The following is a 20,401-nucleotide window of genomic DNA, read 5'->3' as shown; positions in this document are numbered from 1 at the left end:
CTGAATGTTTAGAACAACTAAAAGTTCCCCTTTAACATTCATTAACATCAACAAGTATAGTAAGTAAATATGGAAACAACAACAGTGTGGTAGGATTATATTACATTACATATAAAACATGTCATTATAAAGTTGTGTTTACATCTCCTCATATAATATCAAATATCAGTTCAAGACCCAGTTAAAAAAATTGTAACTTAATAAACTAAAGTAAAAATAGTTAAAGAAAAGTAACACACTAACATTACAATAACGAGGCTATAAACAGGGGGCTCCGGTACCGAGTCAGTGTGCGGAGATACAGGTTAGGCTACGTGTGGATTTTATAAACTGGTATAGTTCTGTCTTTGAGCTGTTCTTGTCTATTAGTGTTCTGTGTTATGTCATGTTGTTTCATGATTCATGAAGAAATTGTAGCTACTACTTTTGCAACAGCTAATTATTTCCAGTGAGCTCTATGTAGCTCTATGTTTTATTTCTAGAGAGCTCTATGTAGCTCTATGTTTTATTTCCAGAGAGCTCTATGTAGCTCTATGTTTTATTTCCAGAGAGCTCTATGTAGCTCTATGTTTTATTTCCAGTGAGCTCTATGTAGCTCTATGTTTTATTTCCAGAGAGCTCTATGTAGCTCTATGTTTTATTTCCAGTGAGCTCTATGTAGCTCTATGTTTTATTTCCAGAGAGCTCTATGTAGCTCTATGTTTTATTTCCAGTGAGTTCTATGTAGCTCTATGTTTTATTTCCAGTGAGTTCTATGTAGTTCTATGTTTTATTTTCAGTGAGTTCTATGTAGCTCTATGTTTTATTTCCAGTGAGCTCTATGTAGCTCTATGTTTTATTTCAAGTGAGCTCTATGTAGCTCTATGTTTTATTTCCAGAGAGCTCTATGTAGCTCTATGTTTTATTTCCAGTGAGTTCTATGTAGCTCTATGTTTTATTTCCAGACAGCTCTATGTAGCTCTATGTTTTATTTCCAGAGAGCTCTATGTAGTTCTATGTTTTATTTCCAGTGAGCTCTATGTAGCTCTATGTTTTATTTCCAGTGAGCTCTATGTAGCTCTATGTTTTATTTCCAGTGAGCTCTATGTAGCTCTATGTTTTATTTCCAGTGAGCTCTATGTAGTTCTATGTTTTATTTCCAGTGAGCTCTATGTAGCTCTATGTTTTATTTCCAGTGAGCTCTATGTAGCTCCATGTTTTATTTCCAGTGAGCTCTATGTAGCTCTATGTTTTATTTCCAGTGAGCTCTATGTAGCTCTATGTTTTATTTCCAGTGAGCTCTATGTAGATCTATGTTTTATTTCCAGAGAGCTCTATGTAGCTCTATGTTTTATTTCCAGTGAGTTCTATGTAGCTCTATGTTTTATTTCCAGTGAGCTCTATGTAGCTCTATGTTTTATTTCCAGTGAGCTCTATGTTTTATTTCCAGAGAGCTCTATGTAGCTCTATGTTTTATTTCCAGAGAGCTCTATGTAGCTCTATGTTTTATTTCCAGAGAGCTCTATGTAGCTCTATGTTTTATTTCCAGTGATCTCAATGTAGTTCTATGTTTTATTTCCAGAGAGTTCTATGTAGCTCTATGTTTTATTTCCAGAGAGCTCTATGTAGCTCTATGTTTTATTTCCAGTGAGCTCCAACAGTATCGGGACAGAGACACTCTGTGTGTTTTTCTGGCTCTGTACTCCAGCACTCTGGATATTTAATAATACAATGAGTATGAGGTTAAAGTCCAGACAGTCAGTATTTTCATCCATATCGGGTTAATCGTCTAGAAATGACAGCACTTTTTGAACATAGTCCCCATTTTAGTGGACCAAAAGTATTGGGACAAATTCACTTCAATATGTGCTAAAATAGTCAAAAGCTAAGTATTTGGTCCCATATTCCTAAGATGCAATGAAAATGTTGGAGTACAGAGCCAAAACTACTAAACATTTGTTACTGTCCCAATACTTTTGGAGCTCACTGTAAACAAATACAAATATATATTTAAAATAATGAGTATCCGTCACCTTGTATGATGTACATCTGAGTATATCTGGAACATTCTGGGCTGTAGGGTTCAGCTGGTCTACAGAGCAGGGTCTGGAACAATGTGTTGGGTTGTAAGGGTTCAGATGGTTTACAGAACAGGGTCTGGAACAATGTGTTGGGCTGTAGGGTTCAGCTGGTCTACAGAGCAGGGTCTGGAACAATGTATTGGGCTGTAGGGTTCAACTGGTCCAGAGAGCAGGGTCTGGAACAATGTATTGGGCTGTAGGGTTCAGCTGGTCTACAGAGCAGGGTCTGGAACAATGTATTGGGCTGTAGGGTTCAACTGGTCCAGAGAGCAGGGTCTGGAACAATGTATTGGGCTGTAGGGTTCAGCTGGTCCAGAGAGCAGGGTCTGGAACAATGTATTGGGCTGTAGGGTTCAGCTGGTCTACAGAACAGGGTCTGGAACATTCTGGACTGTAGGGTTCAGCTGGTCTACAGAGCAGGGTCTGGTCCTAGTAATCTAGATTAGTGAACAAAGGAAAGATTACTGTAAGAGAATGTCATAAAATACATTTGACAAGAGAGAGAGAATATCAGGAAATACATTTGAAGACAGAGAGAGCGAGCGAGCGAGAGTGAGAGAAAGAGAGAGTGAAAGAGGGAGCGAGAGAGAGAGAGAGAAAGAGAGAGTGAGAGAGGGAGAGAGAGAGAAAGAGAGAGTGAGAGAGGGAGAGAGAGCGAGAGCGAGAGCGAGAGAGAGTATCAATAAATATCTTTGACGAGAGAGTGAAAGAAGGAGAGAGCGAGAGAGAGTATCGGAAATAAATGATGAGAGAGAGAGATAGAAAGAGAGAAACATGGTATAGACGAGATGGACCCACAGGTTGCCCTCTAGGTTACAGGGAGCTAGTAGTCCCAACCACCAATCTATCAGGTTTGAAAGAGGGAAGGGAAAGGGCGATACCTTGTCAGTTGTCCAACCGAATGTCTTCAACTGAAATGTATCTTCCACGTTTAACCCAAACCTTCTGAATCAGAGAGGTGCGGGGGCTGCATCAACGTCGATTAAAGCCTTTTTATTTCTATATTTGGTTAGATCAGGGTGTGATTTGGGTGGGCATTCTAGTTTTTCTATTTCTTTGTTGGCCGGGTATGGTTCCCAATCAGAGGCAGCTGTCTATCCTTGTCTCTGATTGGGGATCATACTTAGCCTTTTTTTCCCACCTTAGTTTGTGGGATCTTGTTTGTGTGTAGTTGCTTTCTGCATCTGACAGACAGATACAGAGATGGAACAGACAGACAGATACAGAGATGGAACAGACAGATAGACACAGAGATGGAACAGACAGACAGACACAGAGATGGAACAGACAGACAGATACAGAGATGGAACAGACAGACAGACACAGAGATGAAACAGACAGACAGGTACAGAGATGGAACAGACAGACAGATACAGAGATGGAACAGACAGGGATGGAACAGACAGACAGATACAGAGATGGAACAGACAGAGATGGAACAGACAGACAGATACAGACAGATGGAACAGACAGACAGATACAGAGATTGAACAGACAGAAACAGAGATGGAAGAGACAGACATATACTGAGATAGAACAGACAGACAGATACAGAGATGGAACAGACAGACAGACTGAGATGGAACAGACAGACAGACAGACACAGAGATGGAACAGACAGACAGATACAGAGATGGGACAGACAGACAGACACAGAGATGGAACAGACAGACAGAAACAGACAGACGGATACAGAGATGGGAACAGACAGACAGAAACAGACAGACAGAAACATATATATTGTTTTCACTATATATTTTACCTCTTGGGGATGTTATTCGAAAACATAATGTTAACTTTCACTGCTATGCGGATGACACACAGCTGTACATTTCAATGAAACATGGTGAAGCCCCAAATTGCCCTTGCTAGAAGCATGTGTTTCAGACATAAGGAAGTGGATGGCTGCAAACTTTCTACTTTTAAACTCGGACAAAACAGAGATGCTTGTTCTAGGTCCCAAGAAACAAAGAGATCTTCTGTTGAATCTGACAATTAATCTTAATGGTTGTACAGTCGTCTCAAATAAAACTGTGAAGGACCTTGGCGTTACTTTGGACCCTGATCACTCTTTTGAAGAAGATATCAAGACCATTTCAAGGACAGCTTTTTTCCATCTACGTAACATTGCAAAAATCAGAAACTTTCTGTCCAAAAATGATGCAGAAAAATTAATCCATGCTTTTGTCACTTCTAGGTTAGACTACTTCAATGCTCTACTTTCCGGCTACCCGGATAAAGCACTAAATAAACTTCAGTTAGTGCTAAATACGGCTGCTAGAATCCTGACTAGAACCAAACAATTTGATCATATTACTCCAGTGCTAGCCTCTCTACATTGGCTTCCTGTCAAAGCAAGGGCTGATTTCAAGGTTTTACTGCTAACCTACAAAGCATTACATGGGCTTGCTCCTAACTATCTCTCTGATTTGGTCCTGCCGTACATACCTACACGTACACTACGGTCACAAGACGCAGGCCTCCTAATTGTCCCTAGAATTTCTAAGCAAACAGCTGCAGGCAGGGCTTTCTCCTATAAGCTCCATTTTTATGGAACGGTCTGCCTACCCATGTCAGAGACGCAAACTAGGTCTCAACCTTTAAGTCTCTACTGAAGACTCATCTCTTCAGTGGGTCATATGATTGAGTGTAGTCTGGCCCAGGATTGGGAAGGTGAACGGAAAGGCTTTGGAGCAACGAACCGCCCTTGCTGTCTCTGCCTGGCCGGTTCCCCTCTTTCCACTGGGATTCTCTGCCTCTAACCCTATTACAGGGGCTGAGTCACTGGCTTACTGGGGCTCTCTCATGCCGTCCCTGGGGGGGGTGCGTCACCTGAGTGGGTTGATTCACTGATGTGGTCATCCTGTCTGGGTTGGCGCCCCCCCTCCCCCCCCCTTGGGTTGTGCCGTGGCGGAGGTCTTTGTGGGCTATACTCAGCCTTGTCTCAGGATGGTAAGTTGGTGGTTGAAGATATCCTTCTAGTGGTGTGGGGGCTGTGCTTTGGCAAAGTGGGTGGGGTTATATCCTTCCTGTTTGGCCCTGTCCGGGGGTGTCCTCGGATGGGGCCACAGTGTCTCCTGACCCCTCCTGTCTCAGCCTCCAGTATTTATGCTGCAGTAGTTTATGTGTCGGGGGGCTAGGGTCAGTTTGTTATATCTGGAGTACTTCTCCTGTCCTTTTCGGTGTCCTGTGTGAATCTAAGTGTGCGTTCTCTAATTCTCTCCTTCTCTCTTTCTCTCTCTCGGAGGACCTGAGCCCTAGGACCATGCCCCAGGACTACCTGACATGATGACTCCTTGCTGTCACCAGTCCACCTGGCCGTGCTGCTGCTCCAGTTTCAACTGTTCTGCCTTATTATTATTCGACCATGCTGGTCATTTATGAACATTTGAACATCTTGGCCATGTTCTGTTATAATCTCCACCCGGCACAGCCAGAAGAGGACTGGCCATCCCACATATGCTCTCTCTAATTCTCTCTTTCTTTCTCTCTCTCGGATGACCTGAGCCCTAGGACCATGCCCCAGCAATACCTGACATGATGACTCCTTGCTGTCCCCAGTCCACCTGACTGTGCTGCTGCTCCAGTTTCAACTGTTCTGCCTTATTATTATTCGACCATGCTGGTCATTTATGAACATTTGAACATCTTGACCATGTTCTGTTATAATCTCCACCCGGCACAGCCAGAAGAGGACTGGCCACCCCACATAGCCTCGTTCCTCTCTAGGTTTCTTCCTAGGTTTTGGCCTTTCTAGGGAGTTTTTCCTAGCCACCGTGCTTCTACACCTGCATTGCTTGCTGTTTGGGGTTTTAGGCTGGGTTTCTGTACAGCACTTTGAGATATCAGCTGATGTACGAAGGGCTATATAAATAAATTTGATTTGATTTAAACGAGCGTGACAGAAGATCCCACCACCACATGACCAAGCAGCGTGGCCAGGAGGAGCCGACATCCTGGGCGCGGGAGAGAAAGGGGGATCAACGGCGACTCCGAAGTTCACGACCACGACGGAAGCCCGAGAGGCAGCCCCCAAAAAACATTTTTGGGTGGAGGCACACGGGTTGGTCGGTGAAGTCGAGGAGCGAGTCTGAGAGTGAAGAGGAATATTGGGAAAGACTGAGCGGGGAGATAGTTGAAGAGAGTGATGAGGTAGAGTTGATGGTTTGGTGTCTGGGACAAGACAGTCGCCGTGAGGAGCGTGGGACCAGTCAGGCACCATGTTTTGAGGAGATACGCAATGTGTCTCCAGTGCGCTTCCACAGCCCGGTGCGTTCTGTGCCAGCTCCGGGTGCCAGTTGAAAGTGAGCAACCAGCCAGGATGGGTTGTGCCAGCTCTACACTCCAGACCTCCAGTGCCTCTCCACCCAGTATATCCTGTGCCAGCTCCGTGCACCCGGTCTCCAGTGATGATCCATGGCACAAAGCCTCCAGTGATTAACCATGGCACGAAGCCTCCAGTGATGATCCATGGCACGAAGCCTCCAGTGATGATCCATGGCCCGAAGCCTCCAGTGATAATCCATGGCCCGAAGCCTCCAGTGATGATCCATGGCCCGAAGCCTCCAGTGATGATCCATGGCACGAAGCCTCCAGTGATGATCCATGGCACAGAGCCTGCAGTGATGATCCATGGCCCGGAGCCTGCTGTGAAGATCCACGGCCCGAAGCCTCCAGTAATGATCCATGGCACAGAGCCTGCAGTGATGATCCATGGCCCCGAGCCTGCTGTTAAGATCCACGGCCCCAAGCTTCCTGAGAGGGTCCACAGTCCGGAACCTCCTGAGACGGTCTACAGTCCGGAACCTCCTGAGACGGTCCACAGTCCGGAACTTCCAACGGCGGTCTGCAGTCCAGAGTCTCCAGCGACGGTCTGCAGTCCAGAGTCTCCAGCGACAGGCTGCAGTCCAGAACCTCCAGCAGGGGTTCCCAGTCCAGAGCCTCCAGCGATGATCCAGCGATGATCCACGGTATCCTCCATGTACACCAAATAATGCATGCAGAGCAGAATTAGGCCGATACCCACTAATTATCAAAATCCAGAAAAGAGCCGTTAAATTCTACAACCACCTAAAAGGAAGCGATTCACAAACCTTCCATAACAAAGCCATCACCTACAGAGAGATGAACCTGGAGAAGAGTCCCCTAAGCAAGCTGGTCCTGGGGCTCTGTTCACAAACACAAACACACCCTACAGAGCCCCAGGACAACAGCACAATTAGACCCAACCAAATCATGAGAAAACAAAAAGATAATTACTTAACACATTGGAAAGAATTAACAAAAAAACAGAGCAAACTAGAATGCTATTTGGCCCTACACAGAGAGTACACAGCGGCAGAATACCTGACCACTGTGACTGACCCAAAATTAAGGAAAGCTTTCACTATGTACAGACTCAGTGAGCATAGCCTTGCTATTGAGAAAGGCCGCCGTAGGCAGACATGGCTCTCGAGAAGACAGGCTATGTGCTCACTGCCCACAAAATGAGGTGGAAACTGAGCTGCACTTCCTAACCTCCTGCCCAATGTATGACCATATTAGAGATACATATTTCACTCAGATTACACAGATCCACAAAGAATTCGAAAACAAATCCAATTTTGAAAAACTCCCATATCTACTGGGTGAAATTCCACAGTGTGCCGTCACAGGAGCAAGATTTGTGACCTGTTGCCACGAGAAAAGGGCAACCAGTGAAGAACAAACACCATTGTACAGTGCCTTGCGAAAGTATTCGGCCCCCTTGAACTTTGCGACCTTTTGCCACATTTCAGGCTTCAAACATAAAGATATAAAACTGTATTTTTTTGTGAAGAATCAACAACAAGTGGGACACAATCATGAAGTGGAACGACATTTATTGGATATTTCAAACTTTTTTAACAAATCAAAAACTGAAAAATTGGCAGTGCAAAATTATTCAGCCCCTTTACTTTCAGTGCTGAAAACTCTCTCCAGAAGTTCAGTGAGGATCTCTGAATGATCCAATGTTGACCTAAATGACTAATGATGATAAATACAATCCACCTGTGTGTAATCAAGTCTCCGTATAAATGCACCTGCACTGTGATAGTCTCAGAGGTCCGTTAAAAGCGCAGAGAGCATCATGAAGAACAAGGAACACACCAGGCAGGTCCGAGATACTGTTGTGAAGAAGTTTAAAGCCGGATTTGGATACAAAAAGATTTCCCAAGCTTTAAACATCCCTAGGAGCACTGTGCAAGCGATAATATTGAAATGGAAGGAGTATCAGACCACTGCAAATCTACCAAGACCTGGCCGTCCCTCTAAACTTTCAGCTCATACAAGGAGAAGACTGATCAGAGATGCAGCCAAGAGGCCCATGATCACTCTGGATGAACTGCAGAGATCTACAGCTGAGGTGGGAGACTCTGTCCATAGGACAACAATTAGTCGTATATTGCACAAATCTGGTCTTTATGGAAGAGTGGCAAGAAGAAATCAATTTCTTAAAGATATCCATAAAAAGTGTTGTTTAAAGTTTGCCACAAGCCACCTGGGAGACACACCAAACATGTGGAAGAAGGTGCGCTGGTCAGATGAAACCAAAATTGAACTTTTTGGCAACAATGCAAAACGTTATGTTTGGCGTAAAAGCAATACAGCTCATCACCCTGATCACACCATCCCCACTGTCAAACATGGTGGGGGCAGCATCATGGTTTGGGCCTGCTTTTCTTCAGCAGGGACAGGGAAGATGGTTAACATTGATGGGAAGATGGATGGAGCCAAATACAGGACCATTCTGGAAGAAGACCTGATGGAGTCTGCAAAAGACCTGAGACTGGGACGGAGATTTGTCTTCCAACAAGACAATGATCCAAAACATAAAGCAAAATCTACAATGGAATGGTTCAAAAATCAACATATCCAGGTGTTAGAATGGCCAAGTCAAAGTCCAGACCTGAATCCAATCGAGAATCTGTGGAAAGAACTGAAAACTGCTGTTCACAAATGCTCTCCATCCAACCTCACTGAGCTCGAGCTGTTTTGCAAGGAGGAATGGGAAAAAATTTCGGTCTCTCGATGTGCAAAACTGATAGAGACATACCCCAAGCGACTTACAGCTGTAATCGCAGCAAAAGGTGGCGCTACAAAGTATTAACTTAAGGGGGCTGAATAATTTTGCACGCCCAATTTTTCAGTTTTTGATTTGTTAAAAAAGTTTGAAATATCCAATAAATGTCGTTCCACTTCATGATTGTGTCCCACTTGTTGATGATTCTTCACAAAAAAATACAGTTTTATATCTTTATGTTTGAAGCCTGAAATGTGGCAAAATGTCGCAAAGTTCAAGGGGGCCGAATACTTTCGCAAGGCACTATATATAATATGACATTTGTAATGTCTTTACTGTTTTGAAACTTCTGTATGTGTAATGTTTACTGTTAATTTTTGTTGTTTTTCACTTTATATATTCACTTTGTATGTTGTCTACCTCACTTGCTTTGGCAATGTTAACACATGTTTCCCATGCCAATAAAGCCCTTGAATTGAAATTGAAGAGAGAGAGAAGAGAGAGAGAGAGAATATCAGGAAATACATTTGACAAGAGAGAGAGAGAGAGTAGCAGGAAATACATTTGACGAGAGAGAGAGAGAGAGAGAGAGAGAGAGAGAATATCAGGAAATACATAGAGAGGGGGGGTTGAGAAAGGGAGAGAGAGAGAGAGAGAGAGAATATCTGGAAATACATTTGACGAGAGAGAGAGAGAGAGTGGGAGAGAGAATATCAGGAAATACATAGAGAGAGAGAGAGAGAGAGAGAGAGAGAGAGAGAGAGAGAGAGAGAGAATATCAGGAAATAGTTTTGACAAGAGAGAGAGAGAGAGAGAGAGAGAGAGAGAGAATATCAGGAAATAAATTTGACGAGAGAGAGAGAGAGAGAGAGAGAGAGAGAGAGAGAGAGAAAATCAGGAAATACATTTGACAAGAGTGAGAGAGAGAGAGAGAGAGAGAGAGAGAGAGAGAGAGAGAGAGAGAGAGAGAGAGAGAGAGAATATCAGGAAATACATTTGACAAGAGTGAGAGAGAGAGAGAGAGAGAGAGAGAGAGAGGGGGGGTGAGAAAGGGAGAGAGAGAGAGAGAGAGAGAGAGAGAAAATCAGGAAATACATTTGACAAGAGAGAGAGAGAAAGAGAGAGAGAGAGAGAGAGGGGGGGGTGAGAAAGGGAGAGAGAGAGAGAGAGAGAGAGAGAGAGAGAGAGAGAGAGAATATCAGGAAATACATTTAACTAGGGACAGAGTAGGAGCTACAAAGGTAAAGAAGAAAATCAGAAAACAATATGAAATGACTCAACAAGATCATCCAATAGGATCAAATCTCACCAGTACTGTTGCTGCAGATGAAGTTGAATCTCTCAGTCTCAGACTTGCCGACCCACTGTCCCCCGTCTCTCTGTATGGCCCCCATGTTCCCACACTGCTCCTTAATGGTGTTGTAGCCCTCCCCGTCAGCCCAGTTGTGGTAGCAGGACTCTTCTCCATTGACCCAGAACCAGAAGTCCAGGGTGCAGGTGTACCTCAGGCCCAGCCAGACGAAGGGAGTGGAGGCCTTCTTGGCTCTCTGTTGAACCCAGTGCTGGATGTTCTGGTTGTGGGCAGACACCAGCTCCATGTCCAGGTCTCTGCAGTGCCACAGGGCTTCTGACCAAGTCTTGTTCTCTGAGACCAGGACCAGTTCATCTGGAGGAAGAAGAGGGGGGACACAGAAACTCACGATAATTATTCATATATTCAGTTTACTTTGATTCTAAGAACTACGTCATTGTACATTATTGTTCAGTCCTTCTCATCACAACGTTGCAGCAAATGTTAAAGGTAAGTCTATATTTAGGATTTAAAGTGTTGATCAGCGGCTCACCGTCATAGCAGATAAAATGAGAGTTGGTGGTACATCCCTGATACTTCCACTTTCCAGAAGGGAAAGTAACTTCACCACAGAACTCTCCGTTCTGATAACTCCCATGTGTCATGTTCGCCTTGAATGTTTCCAAGCTCTTGAAAGAGAATCCACTCTGGTCAGACCACCTCCAGACACCAGGAGATTTCTTCAGGCCAATCCACACTCTGTAGATACCAGTGGTAGGTAAGATACTCTTTATGGCCTCCATCTCTGTTGTGTTCCTCACACTGGCCAGGTCCGTGTGGTGTTGCCGACAGTAGCTCTGAGCTTCACTCCAAGTCTCAAAATTACCGATTTCAATGTACTTATTTGTCACTTGTGTTTCTATTTGAAAAAAAAAATGATTTAACAAAATACAAATACAGATGAATGATTGAAAAAAAATCAATAAAATATTAATCTCATATCTGAATGAAATGATTTGGTCTGTGACAACATCGTTGATTAATGAGGAAATGGACATGGAAACTCACTATTATAGCAGACAAAGTGCCATTTACTGTTACAGTTGTCATCACGCCAAGTCGCATTTAGCATCATATACACACAGAACTCATTGATGTTGGGATCATTATTTGGATGATGATGATCCCAAAACCCCTCTCCCTCTAACTCTGTGTTTCCCAGAGACCACCTCCAGATGTTGTTATACAGTCCTATCCAGGCTGATCCTCTCCAACCAGCTGCTGATAATGTGTTATTGAGCTTCTTCATATCTGCCATGTCATCATCTATGGTGGCCAGGTCAGTGTAGTTCTGTCTGCAGAAACTCTGAGCTTCAGTCCAGGTCTTTTTCAAGTTCACAAAGTGGAACTGATGAGGGAGGGATGAGGGGAGGATGGACAGCCCTGTGGAGAACAAACCAACACTATGAGAGGAGGGTGGACATCCCTGTGGAGAACAAACCAACATTATGAGGGGAGGATGGTCAGCCCTGTGGAGAACAAACCAACACTATGAGAGGAGGATGGACAGCCCTGTTGAGAACAAACCAACATTATGAGGGGAGGATGGACAACCCTGTGGAGAAGAAACCAACATTATGAGAGGAGGATGGACAGCCCTGTGGAGAACAAACCAACATTATGAGGGGAGGATGGTCAGGCCTGTGGAGAACAAACCAACATTATCAGAGGAGGATGGACAGCCCTGATGAGAACAAACCAACATTAAGAGAGGAGGATGGACAGCCCTGAGGAGAACAAACCAACATTATGAGAGGAGGATGGACAGTCCTGTGGAGAACAAACCAACATTAAGAGAGGAGGATGGACAACCCTGTGGAGAACAAACCAACATTATGAGGGGAGGATGGTCAGCCCTATGGAGAACAAAGCAACATTATGAGGGGAGGATGGTCAGCCCTGTGGAGGACAAACCAACATTATGAGGGGAGGATGGTCAGCCCTGTGGAGGACAAACCAACATTATGTGTCATGTACTGTCATGTTGTGTCTTGTCTCTGTCCTTTCCTTTCACCCTGTCTCCCTCTGCTGGTCGTCTTAGGTTACCTTTTCTCCCCCGCTTCCCCCCAGCTGTTCCTTGTCTCCTCCTAACTACCCATTCACCCCGTTTCCCACCTGTTCCCTTTTTCCCTCTGATTAGGTCCCTATATCTCTCTCTGTTTTTGTTCCTGTCCTTGTCGGATTCTTGTTTGTTGTGTTTCATGCCTGAACCAGACTGTCGTCATGTTTGCTGTAACCTTGTCTTGTCCTGTCGGAATCTGCCGGTCCGTCTGAGCCTACCTATGTTTGGTAATTAAAGAAGCTCTGTTTAAGTTAATTCGCTTTTGGGTCCTCATTCACGCACCGTAACAGAAGAATCCGACCAAGAATGGACCCAGCGACTTCGGATCCTCTCCACTCAGCCGTCGGGATCCAGGGAGCGATGCTAGGCAGACACGAGCAGGAAGTGTCTGCTGCTCGACATGCCGTTGAGACCCTGGCCACCCAAGTCTCCAACCTCACAGAACAGGTTCACCATCTCCGCCTCGATCCACCGGCCACTTCCAGGGCTTTCGAATCTCCGGAGCCCAGAATCAATAACCCGCCGTGTTACTCTGGGGAGCCCACTGAATGCCGCTCGTTCCTCACCCAGTGTGATATTGTGTTTTCTCTCCAGCCCAACACTTACTCCAGGAGCACTGCTCGTGTCGCCTACGTCATATCTCTCCTTATTGGACGGGCTCGTGAGTGGGGCACGGCAATCTGGGAGGCAAGGGCTGAGTGTACTAACCAGTATCAGGACTTTAAGGAGGAGATGATACGGGTTTTTGATCGATCTGTTTTTGGGGAGGAGGCTTCCAGGGCCCTGTCTTCCCTATGTCAAGGCAATCGATCCATAACAGACTACTCTATTGAGTTTCGCACTCTTGCTGTCTCCAGTGGCTGGAACGAGCCGGCCTTGCTCGCTCGTCTTCTGGAGGGTCTCCGCGCAGAGGTAAAGGATGAGATTCTCTCCCGGGAGGTTCCTTCCAGCGTGGATTCCTTGATTGAACTCGCTATTCGCATTGAGCGACGGGTTGATCTTCGTCACCGAGCTCGTGGAAAGGAGCTCGCGCTCTCCGTCGCCCCCCTCTCCGCATCACTACCATCTTCCTCTGCCGGCTCGGGTGCTGAGCCCATGCAGCTGGGAGGTATCCGCATCTCGACTAAGGAGAGGGAACGGAGAATCACCAACCGCCTCTGTCTCTATTGCGGTTCCGCTGGTCATTTTGTCACTTCATGTCCAGTAAAAGGCCAGAGCTCGTCAGTAAGCGGAGGGCTACTGGTGAGCGCTACTACTCCTGTCTCTCCTTCAAGATCCTGCACTACCTTGTCGGTCCATCTACGCTGGACCGGTTCGTCAGCTTCCTGCAGTGCCTTAATAGACTCTGGGGCGGAGGGCTGTTTTATGGACGAGACCTGGGCTCGGGAACATGACATTCCTCTCAGACAGTTAAAGGAGCCCACGGCCTTGTTCGCCCTGGATGGTAGTCCTCTCCCCAGGATTCAGCGTGAGACGCTACCTTTAACCCTCACTGTTTCTGGTAATCATAGCGAAACCATTTCTTTTTTGATTTTTCGTTCACCTTTTACACCTGTTGTTTTGGGCCATCCCTGGCTAGTTTGTCATAATCCTTCCATTAATTGGTCTAGTAATTCTATCCTCTCCTGGAACGTCTCTTGTCATGTGAAATGTTTAATGTCTGCTATCCCTCCTGTTTCCTCTGTCTCTTCTTCACAGGAGGAGCCTGGTGATTTGACAGGGGTGCCGGAGGAATATCACGATCTGCGCACAGTGTTCAGTCGGTCCAGGGCCACCTCTCTTCCTCCACACCGGTCGTATGATTGTAGTATTGATCTCCTTCCGGGAACCACTCCCCCCCGGGGTAGACTATACTCTCTGTCGGCTCCCGAACGTAAGGCTCTCGAGGATTATTTGTCTGTAGCTCTTGACGCCGGTACCATAGTCCCCTCCTCCTCTCCCGCCGGAGCGGGTTTTTTTTTGTCAAGAAGAAGGACGGGTCTCTGCGCCCCTGCATAGATTATCGAGGGCTGAATGACATAACAGTTAAGAATCGTTATCCGCTTCCTCTTATGTCCTCAGCCTTCGAGATCCTGCAGGGAGCCAGGTTTTTCACTAAGTTGGACCTTCGTAACGCTTACCATCTCGTGCGCATCAGGGAGGGGGACGAGTGGAAGACGGCGTTTAACACTCCGTTAGGGCACTTTGAATACCGGGTTCTTCCTTTCGGCCTCGCTAACGCTCCAGCTGTCTTTCAGGCATTAGTCAATGATGTCCTGAGAGACATGCTGAACATCTTTGTTTTCGTTTACCTTGACGATATCCTGATTTTTTCACCGTCACTCCAGATTCATCTTCAGCACGTTCGACGTGTCCTCCAGCGCCTTTTAGAGAATTGTCTTTTTGTGAAGGCTGAGAAGTGCACTTTTCATGCCTCCTCCGTCACATTTCTCGGTTCTGTTATTTCCGCTGAAGGCATTAAGATGGATCCCGCTAAGGTCCAAGCTGTCATTGATTGGCCCGCCCCTAAGTCACGCGTCGAGCTGCAGCGCTTTCTCGGCTTCGCGAACTTCTATCGTCGTTTCATCCGTAATTTCGGTCAGGTGGCAGCTCCTCTCACAGCCCTTACTTCTGTCAAGACGTGCTTTAAGTGGTCAGTTTCCGCCCAGGGAGCTTTTGATCTCCTCAAGAATCGTTTTACATCCGCTCCTATCCTTGTTACACCTGACGTCTCTAGACAGTTCGTTGTCGAGGTTGACGCGTCAGAGGTGGGCGTGGGAGCCATTCTTTCTCAGCGCTCCCTCTCTGACGACAAGGTCCACCCATGCGCGTATTTTTCTCATCGCCTGTCCCCGTCGGAACGTAACTATGATGTGGGAAACCGCGAACTGCTCGCCATCCGGTTAGCCCTAGGCGAATGGCGACAGTGGTTGGAGGGGGCGACCGTTCCTTTTGTCGTTTGGACTGACCATAGGAACCTTGAGTACATCCGTTCTGCCAAACGACTTAATGCGCGTCAGGCGCGTTGGGCGCTGTTTTTCGCTCGTTTCGAGTTCGTGATTTCTTATCGTCCGGGCTCTAAGAACACCAAGCCTGATGCTTTGTCTCGTCTCTTCAGTTCTTCAGTAGCCTCCACTGACCCCGAGGGGATTCTCCCTGAGGGGCGTGTTGTCGGGTTGACTGTCTGGGGAATTGAGAGGCAGGTAAAACAAGCGCTCACTCACACTCCGTCGCCGCGCGCTTGTCCTAGGAACCTTCTTTTCGTTCCCGTTCCTACTCGTCTGGCCGTTCTTCAGTGGGCTCACTCTGCCAAGTTAGCCGGCCACCCTGGCGTTCGGGGTACGCTTGCTTCCATTCGCCAGCGTTTTTGGTGGCCCACCCGGGAGCATGACACGCGTCGTTTCGTGGCTGCTTGTTCGGTCTGCGCGCAGACTAAGTCCGGTAACTCTCCTCCTGCCGGCCGTCTCAGGCCGCTTCCTATTCCCTCTCGACCGTGGTCTCACATCGCCTTAGATTTTGTCACCGGACTGCCTTCGTCAGCGGGGAAGACTGTTATTCTTACGGTTGTCGATAGGTTCTCTAAGGCGGCTCATTTCATTCCCCTTGCTAAGCTTCCTTCTGCTAAAGAGACGGCACAAATCATCATCGAGAATGTTTTCAGAATTCATGGCCTTCCGTCAGACGTCGTTTCGGACAGAGGTCCGCAATTCACGTCTCAATTTTGGAGGGAGTTTTGCCGTTTGATTGGGGCTTCCATCAGTCTCTCTTCCGGCTTTCACCCCCAGTCTAACGGTCAAGCAGAACGGGCCAATCAGACTATTGGTCGCATCTTACGCAGTCTTTCTTTTCGTAACCCTGCGTCTTGGTCAGAACAGCTCCCCTGGGCAGAATACGCCCACAACTCGCTTCCTTCGTCTGCGACCGGGCTATCTCCTTTTCAGAGTAGCCTCGGGTACCAGCCTCCGCTGTTCTCATCTCAGTTCGCCGAGTCCAGCGTCCCCTCCGCTCAGGCTTTTGTCCAACGTTGCGAGCGCACCTGGAAGAGGGTCAGGTCTGCACTTTGCCGTTATAGGATGCAGACTGTGAGGGCTGCTAATAAGCGTAGAACTAAGAGTCCTAGATATTGTCGCGGTCAGAGAGTTTGGCTCTCCACTCAGAACCTTCCCCTTAAGACGGCTTCTCGCAAGTTGACCCCGCGGTTCATTGGTCCGTTCCGTATTTCTCGGGTCATTAATCCTGTCGCAGTTCGACTTCTTCTTCCGCGATACCTTCGTCGCGTCCACCCGGTCTTCCATGTCTCCTGCATCAAGCCCGTCCTTCGCGCCCCCGCTCGTCTTTCCCCCCCCCCCCCCATCCTTGTCGAGGGCGCACCCATCTACAGGGTCCGTAGAATTTTGGACATGCGTCCTCGGGGCCGTGGTCACCAGTACCTCGTAGATTGGGAGGGGTACGGTCCTGAGGAGAGGAGTTGGGTTCCCTCTCGGGACGTGCTGGACCGTGCGCTGATCGAGGATTTCCTCCGTTGCCGCCAGGTTTCCTCCTCGAGTGCGCCAGGAGGCGCTCGTGAGTGGGGGGGTACTGTCATGTACTGTCATGTTGTGTCTTGTCTCTGTCCTTTCCTTTCACCCTGTCTCCCTCTGCTGGTCGTCTTAGGTTACCTTTTCTCCCCCGCTTCCCCCCAGCTGTTCCTTGTCTCCTCCTAACTACCCATTCACCCCGTTTCCCACCTGTTCCCTTTTTCCCTCTGATTAGGTCCCTATATCTCTCTCTGTTTTTGTTCCTGTCCTTGTCGGATTCTTGTTTGTTGTGTTTCATGCCTGAACCAGACTGTCGTCATGTTTGCTGTAACCTTGTCTTGTCCTGTCGGAATCTGCCGGTCCGTCTGAGCCTACCTATGTTTGGTAATTAAAGAAGCTCTGTTTAAGTTAATTCGCTTTTGGGTCCTCATTCACGCACCGTAACATTATGAGAGGAGGATGGACAGCCATGTGGAGAACAAACCAACATTATGAGAGGAGGATGGACAACCCTGTGGAGAACAAACCAACATTATGAGAGGAGGATGGTCAGCCCTGTGGAGAACAAAGCAACATTATGAGGGGAGGATGGTCAGCCCTGTGGAGAACAAACCAACATTATGAGAGGAGGATGGTCAGCCCTGTGGAGAACAAAGCAACATTATGAGGGGAGGATGGTCAGCCCTGTGGAGAACAAACCAACATTATGAGAGGAGGATGGACAGCCCTGTGGAGAACAAACCAACACTATGACAGTTTAAAAACACACACACACACACACACACACACACACACACACAAACCCTCTTAGAGATGAACACGTACCTGAGAAAACGAGGAGGAGGACAAAGGTTTGGTCCATCTTGGAGGGAAAACAAATGTTAAACCTGTTAAAAAGGCTGTGAATTTTTGCAGCTTTTTGTTAAAAATCGGGCAACATTTCAATGTCCTGCTACTCATGCCAGGAATATAGTATATGCATATAATTAGTATGTGTGTATAGAAAACACTCTGAAGTTTATAAACTGGTTAAATCATGTCTGTGACTATAACAGAACGTGTTTAGCAGGAAAAAAAAAAAACCCAAAAAAATTGTTCACAAAAAAAAAAAAAAAAAAATATCCCTCTGCCAGTCTCTGTATTGTCTATGGCAAGGGAAAATAGATATAGCCCAGTTTACAATGTTTACAGCTTTCACACGATGTCGCCAGTACTGTCAATTGATTTTAAATTAATCCTTGGTAAGATGAGGAATAGGCACTTCCTGTCGTCGAGCACACCGTAGGAAGTTATGAAAGAGAGAATGTGGGCCATGATTTCAAAACGTGCTGCTATTGAATACAGATCGCCCCGTGATCAATTTGAATGATTATTAACGTTTACTAATACCTAAAGTTGGATTACAATAGTAGTTTGAAGTGTTTTGTCAAAGTTTATAGGTAACTTTTTTCATTTAAAAAACTTTTTCATGGATCAGACGGGCTATATAAATGTACATTTTGGGTATACATGGATGGATTTAATCGAAAAAAAGACCCAATTGTGATGTTTATGGGACATATAGTAGTGCCAACAAAGAAGCTCGTCAAAGGTAATGAATGTTTTATATTTTATTTCTGCGTTTTGTGTAGCGCCGGCTACGCTAATTATTTTGTTTACGTCCCCTTTGGGTATTTCAGGTGTTGCAAGCTATCAGATAATAGCTTCTCATGCTTTCGCCGAAAAGCATTTTAAAAATCTGACATGTTGGCTAGATTCACAACGAGTGTAGCTTTAATTGAGTACCCTGCATGTGTGTTTTAATGAAAGTTTGAGTTGTATCGAGTACTATTAGTTGTCACTCTGAAATTTCCGCTGATGTCCGCTGATGTTGATCCCTGTACAGGGACAGCAGCCATCATGGTGACATGATACAGATGGTAACTAGAACTTCTACCAACAACATGGTGACATGATACAGATGGTAACTAGAACTTCTACCAAAAACATGGTGACATGATACAGATGGTAACTAGAACTTCTACCAACAACATGGAGACATGATACAGATGGTAACTAGAACTTCTGCCAACAACATGGTGACATGATACAGGAGGTAACTAGAACTGCTACCACCAACATGGTGACATGATACAGGTGGTAACTAGAACATCTACCAACAACATGGAGACATGATACAGATGGTAACTAGAACTTCTGCCAACAACATGGTGACATGATACAGATGGTAACTAGAACTTCTACCAACAACATGGTGACATGATACAGGTGGTAACTAGAACTTCTACCAACAACATCGTGACATGATACAGGTGGTAACTAGAACTTCTACCAACAACATGGTGACATGATACAGATGGTAACTAGAACTTCCACCAAAAACATGGTGACATGATACAGATGGTAACTAGAACTTCTACCAACAACATGGAGACATGATACAGATGGTAACTAGAACTTCTACCAACAACATGGTGACATGATACAGATGGTAAATTGAACTTCTGCCAACAACATGGTGACATGATACAGATGGTAACTAGAACTTCTACCAACAACATGGTGACATGATACAGATGGTAACTAGAACTTCTACCAACAACATGGTGACATGATACAGATGGGAACTAGAACTTCTACCAACAACATGGTGACATGATACAGATGGTAACTAGAACTTCTGCCAACAACATGGTGACATGATACAGATGGTAACTAGAACTTCTACCAACAACATGGTGACATGATACAGGTGGTAACTAGAACTTCTACCAACAACATGGTGACATGATACAGGTGGTAACTAGAACTTCTACCAACAACATGGTGACATGATACAGGTGGTAACTAGAACTTCTACCAACAACATGGTGACATGATACAGATGGTAACTAGAACTTCTACCAACAACATGGAGACATGATGCAGATGGTAACTAGAACTTCTACCAACAACATGGTGACATGATACAGATGGTAAATTGAACTTCTGCCAACAACATGGTGACATGATACAGATGGTACCTAGAACTTCTACCAACAACATGGTGACATGATACAGATGGTAACTAGAACTTCTACCAACAACATGGTGACATGATACAGATGGTAACTAGAACTGCTACCAACAACATGGTGACATGATACAGGTGGTAACTAGAACTTCTACCAACAACATGGTGACATGATACAGATGGTAACTAGAACTTCTGCCAACAACATGGTGACATGATACAGATGGTAACTAGAACTTCTACCAACAACATGGTGACATGATACAGGTGGTAACTAGAACTTCTACCAACAACATGGTGACATGATACAGGTGGTAACTAGAACTTCTACCAACAACATGGTGACATGATACAGATGGTAACTAGAACTTCTACCA

At 45.8% G+C, this 20,401-nt stretch overlaps 1 protein-coding gene across 1 annotated transcript in view; it reads right to left on the bottom strand.

Annotated features, from left to right (window-relative positions):
- Positions 1-1,422: 1,422 nt before the first annotated feature.
- Positions 1,423-20,401, bottom strand: part of LOC110509470 (C-type mannose receptor 2-like) — a 99,953-nt gene continuing 80,974 nt past the window's right edge. The window contains exons 4-8 of the mRNA XM_090226397.1: positions 17,837-17,874; positions 11,462-11,836; positions 10,947-11,312; positions 10,412-10,768; positions 1,423-2,497 (exon numbers count right to left, since the gene is read on the bottom strand). Coding sequence (XP_090082523.1) covers positions 2,490-2,497; positions 10,412-10,768; positions 10,947-11,312; positions 11,462-11,836; positions 17,837-17,873 — 1,143 coding nt within the window. The 5' untranslated portion in view covers position 17,874 and the 3' untranslated portion in view covers positions 1,423-2,489. The remainder of the gene's footprint in view (positions 2,498-10,411; positions 10,769-10,946; positions 11,313-11,461; positions 11,837-17,836; positions 17,875-20,401) is intronic.

The sequence above is a fragment of the Oncorhynchus mykiss genome, chromosome 29 (genome assembly GCF_057628025.1).
Source record: "Oncorhynchus mykiss isolate SJ-2025 chromosome 29, ASM5762802v1, whole genome shotgun sequence".
NCBI classification, from domain to species: Eukaryota; Metazoa; Chordata; class Actinopteri; order Salmoniformes; family Salmonidae; genus Oncorhynchus; species Oncorhynchus mykiss.
Note: the sequence above shows the minus strand (reverse complement) of the source record. Positions and strands in the feature narration are given on the sequence as shown.